Source organism: Quercus suber, unplaced genomic scaffold (assembly GCF_002906115.3).
Source record: "Quercus suber isolate HL8 unplaced genomic scaffold, Cork oak 2.0 scaffold_442, whole genome shotgun sequence".
Classification (NCBI taxonomy): Eukaryota; Viridiplantae; Streptophyta; class Magnoliopsida; order Fagales; family Fagaceae; genus Quercus; species Quercus suber.
Window position 1 is genome coordinate 172,242 of NW_027069893.1, and position 9,959 is coordinate 182,200.

Sequence of the window (9,959 nt, forward strand, 5' to 3'; positions counted from 1 at the left end):
ACCAGCTAATGATGTAACATGCAGGTTCAGTTCTGTAGTGAGAACAGGAAAGTAGGAAAACTCCAAAACTCTGTACCTCTTTAAAATCAACACTCATCTCCTTATTCATTCATGACCACAAAAACCCATTAGAACCAAAGACCACCTTATTTTTAAAACCGATGCTCTCGTTTAAGTGCCAAGAATTGGACCAATTAGGCATAAGCCCACAAAAAGAAGGAAAACACACAGCACAACAAATTGAAAACATGGTGACTTAGGAAATGAAACTATTGGAAGTTAAGAATTAGAAATACCAAGGACCACAATTCTGTCTTGTAAACTAAATTATGAAAGTACAAAAATCAATTAAAGGATGTTTTGAGAACTATTGAGTTTCCTGCAAAATCTCTTAAATTTTACAAAAACTCCATTATGCAACTCGCTAAGCCATATGAAAACGTAGTTTAAAAACAATTACAACACTCATAAAATAACCAACTTTCAGTAGTATTTGTGGGAGCAATTCTAACACCATTACAAGGTAAATGCCATCCTAGTGGACAAAACACTCTTTTTAGCTACAAGATGCTAAACATGAACAAGGGTCAAACTCACAATTGTGAAGTGGTTGAATTTAATAAGCAATTCCCCAGTTGCAAACTTATAATTGTAATCTTAATTTTGAAGTCCTAGACTAGCAACAACAATTTAAGACCTAAATACGCCATGCCATAAGGAGCACTACTTTGTAATCATGGGAGAATCCCAAAGTCATTGTAATTGTTCACTTTAAGAACCTTGTATACAATAAGTTAGAATCTTTGGTTCGTAGATCACTCCACAATCCAATGATATTTCTCCTCAATTCATTTGAAAGACATGAGTGGGTTCCAAAATAACTAGTGGCCCAAGCATTGAAGGAAATAATACGGGATTGGATACACCTATAGATAAAGGAAGGTATAGGTACAACAAGCTGTAGAGAGAGGGAGGTCAATATCTCATCAGCTACCACAGCCTACAGGCTACTACAATGATAAGAAGGTTTCTTTCCAAACAAAAACCAAAACAGAGAGTAAAAGAGAAAGAAACCTTCTGACTGATATTCTCCTTTTGATAAACATTTGGATATTTGAAGTAGATGTTGCACCAAGCCTGCATTCTGTCATGGAAAAGCAGTCATAAAAATGGAATGCTCCTGAGACCTCAAATCTGGATGAACCCTATTGTTCCTCCATAACTATGCCAAGCTCTCCTCAAAATTGCATATTTACAGACAACTATAACAGGCTTATGGATGATTACTTTGATGTTTTCATTGTCTCTCTAGTAAAAATTGCAAATGGAAGCAGCCAGACATCCCAGGACAGAAAGGTACAGGATTCCAGCAAAGCAATCAAGCATCCAACAGAATTGGGAAACTAGAGACCAGTACCTCAAAACCATTTAGTCACAAGCTGATCAGGGGTGGCCACACATCTGAAACTATGGAGATTGATTCCTGCACACACAATAATTAATACACATTTTGTTAATTGCAACCAAACAAGGGGGAACGAAAGAAATCAACAACAATACAAAAACGAAAACAAAAACAAAAGGGTTAAGAACAGCTAGGTGCAGGAGTGTAAGATATGAAGCTAGTTTGGTGGCAATTGCAAAAATTTTGTATTGAAAAGTTAAGGAAGATTAAGTTCTTAGAAAAATATGGATGAAAAGCACATCTATCTCTTTGACACTCTCATAGGCACCAAAGTCCATGTCTTGACAGATTAAAACTAAAGATATGTCATTCACAGCATTTCGCATTTATGATGAACATGAAGTTCTTCTCCTGAGTCGAGAAAAGAAACATATGACCATTTCAACTAGTCATTTAGTGTTATAAACTTCACAAAGATAAGTGTAATGTTAAATCTACACACATCAGACTTGATAAAAGAAAAATAATTAGCACTGTTCAAGTAAAAGGTGTATTCATATACAAGTACATGTGCATCAACAGATTTAGGTTCTATCAAATAAAAAGTTCATATACCAAGTTTACTCTACAGCAATAACTTTCTAATAGCACTTGCTCATCCACAATATATGCTATATATCTAGAGATGAATGGGCATATGCAAGCATATGAGGGCACACATGATCATGCATAATTTGTAACCATAGCTTATCATGTTCATATAGTTCTAGGATTTTATATTACTTAACTACTATATTAATGTCAAATGCTTTAGTTACTTGCTTTTATTACCAGCTTAGAAATGAAAATTGGCCAAGAGTTTGGTAGCTCAACTGACACCTTGGTATTTCCAATATAGACGTCCAAGGTTCAAATCCCCCTCTTTTCTAACTATCCCAAAACAAAAATGGCACAAGACACTTGAGGACACAACACTTAAATCCACCCATGTCTCACACTAGTTTAGCCATTTGTTAAAAAAAAAAAAAAAAAAAAAAAAAGCTTGCCTACAGTCACCTAAAAGAAGTGGAGATTTGAAAAAAAAAAAAAAAAAAAAAAAAAGCTTGCCTACAGTCACCTAAAAGAAGTGGAGATTTGTACGAACACTATGTTTCTTTGCCCTGAAAATCATACATAGTCATCCATCCCATACTTGGTATACTGTCTGTGGTTCTAATGCACACATATGCATACTCAAATAAATGTTCATGTTCAATATTATAAATTTAAAACGACGGGGCAAAAACCCTCACATCTAGATTTTTGGAAGTTTCCATGTCCGTGAAAACATTACACTTGTTGCTATTCGTAAATCTATGGATACAGTGCTTTCTACTTCAGGCATAACAATTTCCATCAACCACTATGGTTCCTGTACGAGAACTTCACTTTAAACATATCCTTTGTGTGTATCATGAATTGAAGGATTTGTCAAACTAAAAGAAGAATATTGCAATAACTTGTTACTTCCACATGCACTTAATTTAAACTAGGTGGATGGACACGTCACCAAAAAAACCAAATAATGTCATAAATAGTACCACTAGAGCACAACAAACAGAACCCTAAAATTGTAAAGAGAAAAAACAAAACCAATATTGTATTTATACAATATTCATATTTATTTTCTATCTATACTATAGTACAAATATATATATATATATACATACGCGCATGCAAACATACAAAGAAATACACGCACGCATATATGTGTGTGTGTAGAAAGAGAGAGAAATTTGAAGTTTGAAACACAATTTCTTGGCAATTACTTTAATTGCATTAGTGATATCACACCTTCACAATATTCAAGATGTTGTCAGTTCTTTTCCTTTTTTAGTTTGCATGTGTAAAGCAAAGAACTCAAGAGACATCTAATACATAAGATGCATTGCAATGTAGATATGAAACTTGAATAGGAGAGTTACAGGTACAATTAGCTGATTGTTGACTGGCCTGTCCAGGTTCAGTTAGACTTAACTCCATATCATGAGTTGCTGTCCAACCAGGTTCATATGCTTCAAGGAAACCAATCTTTGCCTTGTTAGGTAGATCGTGGGGATGAACAAATGGTACCCCAGCTGGCCATCCAATCTCCATTCTTATATTAGCACATGGGCTATCTAGCGTGTGAACGTGACTCTCACATTCCTTCAAATTGCAAAACCTCAGCTTGATGCCCTTCTTATCAGCAATGTCCTGAACCCTCTCCTTCAGAACTCTCTGAGCTTCAAGTCGTAACCTCTTAGAAGGTGGCAAAGGTTTGCTTCTTGAATCATGCTTCCTCCTCCTCACCAAGGGCTTCATAGATCCTGTACCAGCATTTCATCGATCCAACGACCTGCTGTTAAAAACTTCTCACTAAGGGCTACTTGCACAGAAAATAAATAACATAATTTATTATCAAGATGGTGAGACCAAACACAGACTGAAATGCTTTCATTAGGAAAATATCCTCTTTTTTAAAAAGAAAAAAGATGACTTTAATGTTTAACACAGCTGTAGTTATGATCATATTCCTTTCTCTTTTCATGAAAAAAATTTCTGACATAGCATTCACCTCTCATTGATGATTGATTCCTGTCTGTTGTATTTAGTTTTTGTTTCTTTTCTTATGAGTATGATGCAGTATGTTTTTTGTTAATTACTAGCCTACTATATTACATTTGTTTCAACTCACAAAAAACTTGGAAGCTACACATTAAAGATTTCAAGAACTTCTGACTAGTAAAAATGTAATCTTTGAGAATTGTCGTCATTGATATCAAGCACGTGTCTAAATATGGTTTAGTTCCCTGCTTCTAAATCATTTGAGAACAAAACCCAAAGTAGAGCATAACTCTACCTGCATCCTGCCCGATCCCACCTCACACTTTTTTATTCACACCTAAACCCCACATATTTTTTAATATTAAAAAATAATCATCAAATATTTTTTTAATTACATTTATAAAAGATTTTCATCCTTCAGTTTGTTTCTCTTCTATGCTACATTGTGTGACAGTTTTACTACAAAAGACACGTCTACACACACACATTTCTATTATTCAATACAAAAGTAAATCTCCAAAGGTCATTAAAATTAAATATAGAGCAGAGATGTGGACTGGGTCCCCAGTCCCATCCCAACCTGCTGACATCCTTAGGAGGCAAGCCATACACCATAATGCTTAAGGCATCATTAGTGCAAAAGCATTTTAAGCCCTAAAGTCCTTGGCTCAAGGAGTTAAGACTTGAGTAGAAGAGCTCAAGTTGATTATCAGATGCTCAATTTTGGTATTCAAACAAATATGTCACTACCTTAATAATTAATTTATATTATTGAGTTTCAGCTCAAACAATGGTATCTAGTCTAAGGCCATGACTCCCTGTTAATTCCTTCATCAAGAAAGAAAGGTTTAACTTTTAAGAGATGCAAAGATATAGCATAGTAAGCAACTGGGAATATTAACACTATGCTATCTATTATGAAGTCCATGCTAAATAAATATGAAATATTGAGGATGCACAAGGAGAAAGAGTCCTAGCCCAAGAGTGAAACAGAGAGTAGGAATCAAAGCCAGGTAAAAAGATGAAACTTAAAAAAACAAAACGAATCTTTAAAATGACCGGAACAATTTAGTATTATAAGATCAAGGAGATTGAGTGTTGGGTTAGTACCAAATGCATATAAAAGGTGGCTTAAGCCAAATCTGGAGCTTAAATTCATCACTTGTTGTTCCCCACCCCCTTCTCCCCCATTCGGGTTTTTTTTTTTTTTTTTTTTTTTTTTTTTTTTTTTTTTTTTGGGGAAGAGAGGCAGGAGGGTAACAAACAAGTTGTATTTGTTAGCAAGAAAGTTATGCCATGTGATATGACAACCCTAACCTGATTCATAATGAAAATCAGGGGTAGTAAATGTCTCCAGCAGAAAGAGGCTCAAATAATTGGTTTATGAAAAAAAAAATTGGATACATAAAATCCAGTGACAACAGAAAGCTACATTATCCTTAGAATTCTGCCTACCATCTTGGACTGTAGGAAAATTGAAACACTGGATATTCTGCCTGTTAAAGAGCTGATCAGTTGGGGGGATTTCTGCATGAAGTCATCCACCAGTACTGGAAGCAGGAACTGAGCTTCAACTCCATGACCAGCCGCTCTCATCTCTGAACAATTAAGACTGGACATGGATTTTGGCATCAGTTTGAAAGCCAAAGAACATTGCCCATGCATGTTACCCTGCATAGTATTGATCTCTGTTCTGTAAAATGCGGGGTTGACATAGCCTGCCGTTGCCTGATAAAGTGCAAGTCCAGGGTAAACAATGGCTTCTTGAGGGCCAAGATCACTATCCACTAAAAACCACCGACCATGAAGATCTCTTATATGTAAACCTGCCTTATCTGACTTAACAAGAGATATGAGGCTTTTATCTGCTTGGTGCTCATGGTCTGTAAACATAATCAGCTGGCCATCCTCTTGAGTGGCTAAATTATGGTGTTGTGCTCCCTGAAATGATGGCCTTGCGTAACAGCAAACAGACAATACTGAAGATGAAATTTCCCGATTTCTCAGTGGAACATTATCAAGTATCTCAGTAAATGGAGAACTGCGTAAGTTCAAATAGAAGCTGATGGCATCCAGTATATCCCGAGCAGCCTTTCCAAGTAGAGCAAATACGTCGGGCAAACCTGCTGGAGGGAGATCCATTGTACTGTTTGGATCATTAGGAGTAAGGCCCGGCCGGTAATCATATGTTTCTTGCCACATCTGAGGATCTGCATAGTATCCAGATGTCTTGCACCACTCACGAGAATCATTATTATGAATCATTTCTGCAGCTGGGTATGATGCTCTTTGATGAAAGTACAGGCGAGCAGACTCCAACCCAGATCTTAAAAGAGCCCCATCACTTGCTGGGAACTGAATGATGGCAGCAGAATATTGAGCAAGCGACTGTGACAAAGTTGAGACTGATAGTTTATAAGAATCAGAAGGAAGGCCTTCACAGGGTGCTAGATCAGTGAGCTTCACACGACCCAAAGATGTCAGGCCACTGCCTGCCATGAAATTCTTTCAATATGCTGCTGCCTGAGTCTGAAAAGATGCTGTGCACAATATTGCAGAACAGGTAAAAAAAAAATTGACATCAGTCAGACAAAAAGTGCAATCATCATCTACAATGTCAAAAATGAAAATATCACTCACTTGACCTGACACAGAATCTCATAAAAGCAAGAAAATTATGGTCCCATAACCACCCCCCACCCCCCCCGGGGGCAAGCACAAAAAAAAAAAAAAAATTGTAGATTAGAGGACAAAAAATTAAATGAGGATTGCCAGGTAAAGGGGAAATTAGTATGCCAAAATTCACTTTAGTTGGTTATCTACCCTCAACGAAAAAGGGCCAAGAGAGCTATGTTGTTGACATGGATTACTCCATGACCAGAGCTGATGCAATAATAATCAACATCATGAAACAGGGGCCAAAAAAAAAAAAACACCCAGTAATAATTAAAAAATAAAGATGATATTGCTATTGAAGTAGGAAAAATATTTGGGATAGATGTCTGTTGATCCAGTGAGCATACGAAATAGGTATTAGAGAAATTATTTAGCCCATCACAGTCAGATAGATTTTTATGAAGAACTAATTAAATGGACAATAATAAAGATAGTCTATGTGGCACTTACCACCAGAATACAACAAAGTGAACTTATAATTTTTAACATTTATTTTCAATTCAGAAAGCACTAACCAAGTCTATGTAAACACATGGGTAGAATAACAACAACAACAAAAAATTTAAAAAATACCATCTGCAAAGTGTATTTATATTAACTTCAGGAAAACTTTAAATTTTTTAACCCTGTTATCTTCTTTGTTGATCCATTTCAACAAGTCACATAATGATCCATATTCTAATTTCTGATAGTTCTTTTACTTATTTAATTATCATTAGAAAAACGTTACTAAGAAAAAAACATATATTAAATTTACTATAATTTAAGATAGCAAAAGAAGAAACTTAAGAAAAGAACATTTTAAAGATATGCTGGGTTGATGATTGGATAATGTAATTAATCAAGTAAGAAACTTCCTCGCAAATTAACATAGTATGAACAGTAACATATCAAATTTCAATTGATGATTCTCATTTTTAAGTTGTGGACGGGCAACCTCTTTTGCTAGAATCAGAAAGATAACATTCATGCGTTTCATTCATGCCCTTTTTACTAAAACAATTTATTTCTTTGATAAATAATAACTAATTATTTTGAAAGAAGGAGAACTCCAATGGTAGAGTCTCCCAGAGAATTACAATGACATTTAAGAGATCCATGAAATCTGCTAAAGATCCACAAGATACCCCATCAATCATTATAGTACAGCCTTCAAAAAAAGAGTGCCCCAAAAAAATTATTTCATCTCAATAACAGATATCTCAACCCCTTCAAAAGTTTGATTGTTCCTCGCCAAATTGTTAACAAAATGCAAGTTACACAATGGAGTAGAGATTCAAGCAGTGTGGATAACTGAGGTGACCAGCAAAAATAAATATAGAAACATAACTTTCTGTAATAAGTTTCTCCCTAAGAAGCACAGACAAAAACATTAATATGGAAGCAACTTGACATAGGACACACAATTCTTGGAAAAATATGACAACCAGCGGGGATATGAAAATTAATAGATTAATACAAATTTTAGGTATATCTTATTTATTTTGGCATATACTATCAAAATCTTTAGAAACATATCTAAAATCAAAGGAATTATTTTCAAATAAAAGAAAAATGTTTTTTCCCAACACAATGAGGACAACATACAGGAGTGTCCCCAGCATGTCCAGACATGGAGATGTCGGGGGTTTTAGAAGTGCCCATGAACAAAAGATGTCTAGCTAGAGAAGTACATATTAGAAGCAACATCATCTTTGGACTGTTAATAGTTACTTGGTAATGAAATGCTTATCCGACAACAACAACAACAAAGCCTTTAAAGTCCCAAAAATTTCGGGATCAGTTATGGATCCTCGATAGACTAGTTAGTATCGGCCACATATATGGTAAAGAAAGGTATATGTTTTCCCAAATCAAATCCAAGGAAGAAATTACAGACTGGGTCACCAATTCCAAATTTCCACATCTATGAAGACCATCTACGCATTGATGTTGACTCCCAACACAAGCAATTGAACCTCCAAGACTACACAACACATCCCAACCAAGCTCAAATCAAGAAACAAATTAACTCATCCAAGCCAAGACCAATACCCCCTTCAGCACCAGAATAACAGATGATACAACTGAACTAGCAACAAATACAAAACTAATACTCTACTCTTCATAGTAACTACTAAATTTTTAGTGTCAGCAAAAACCCATGTCACAAATGGAAAATCAAGAATAATGTGGCTAGAATTAGCTTATTTCCCTCTTACATAACTAAAAAAAAAATTCTTGCACCATTGTCAATAAATCTCTAAAAAAATTCAAACCCATTAACTATTTGAGCTAAAAATAAAGAAATCAATTAAAAAAGATCCCATTTTTCAAAAATTACATTCACCAATCAATCATTGTTAATCACAGCAAAACAAGTAAATATATATGTATATGAACAGAGAGAGAAGTAGAGAACTGACCGTCAACGAAACCAAACCATATGAGTTGGATATACTGAGGACTTGAATATAATTTTGACAAAGAAACAAGCAAAAATTAAGGACCTGAATTGGGATTTGGCAGAGAGAGAAAGAGAAGAAGAAGAAGTGAAATAGGTTTGATGGATGATGCTTTAACGGCGGACGCCACTGGCCGTACAGGGAGAATTCGGGATTCTCATCCTCTCCGTCAGTTTTCTCTCCGTTACCGTCCATTGCCACATGCTCTGCCACGTGAGTGTGATTCACTAGAACCGCAACTTGAAACTTTTTATTATTTTTATTTTTTTTAGACAGTTCAACTTTCAACTGATGGTTTTTATTATTAGACTGAGGACTTCAATTGGTTTTTTTTTTTTTTTTTTTTTTTTTTTTTTTTTTGTAAAAAAAAAAAAAAAAAAAACCAACGTTGTGAAAAGCACTAATAAACGGTTCCAATTACAATGTCTCGATTGGTTGCTGCTTCTTGATCTTTTTAAGCGAATGATTCTAGGTTTTAATCTCCCCTCTATCGTATATTGAGTTAAAAAAATTAATTATAATGTCTCTTGTATTAAAATAAGAGATTTGGATTTTATCGTAAGTTGATATTTACTTTAATTATGAGGAAATTGTCATATAACTTGATTCTTGAAACATATTTGTTAGTAAACAAGTTTTTAAAACTTATTAGCAAACTAGCATCTCAAGCCTTAGAAGCTTGAGTTCAGTGGTAGAACTCGAGTTCCATAAAGCAAAACCAAGAGAGCAGAATAGAACCTCAATTCTGAAGAAAAAAGACGATGAACCTTTGTTTTAGAGAAGAAGAAAAAAACGACGCTGGAGAAAGAAGACGACATTGGGAGTTCTCTGAATTTGATTTGAGTAGG

General features: G+C 35.0%; 1 protein-coding gene across 1 annotated transcript; it reads right to left on the reverse strand.

Moving 5' to 3' along the window:
* Positions 1 to 727: 727 nt before the first annotated feature.
* On the reverse strand, positions 728 to 6,721 carry LOC111998638 (uncharacterized). Its single transcript, XM_065762097.1, is given in 5 exon segments — positions 728 to 1,483; positions 3,370 to 3,753; positions 5,447 to 5,512; positions 5,515 to 6,531; positions 6,632 to 6,721. Coding segments are annotated over 4 exon segments (1,428 nt in total). The 5' UTR covers positions 6,491 to 6,531; positions 6,632 to 6,721; the 3' UTR covers positions 728 to 1,481.
* Between the last annotated feature and the right edge of the window lie 3,238 nt (positions 6,722 to 9,959).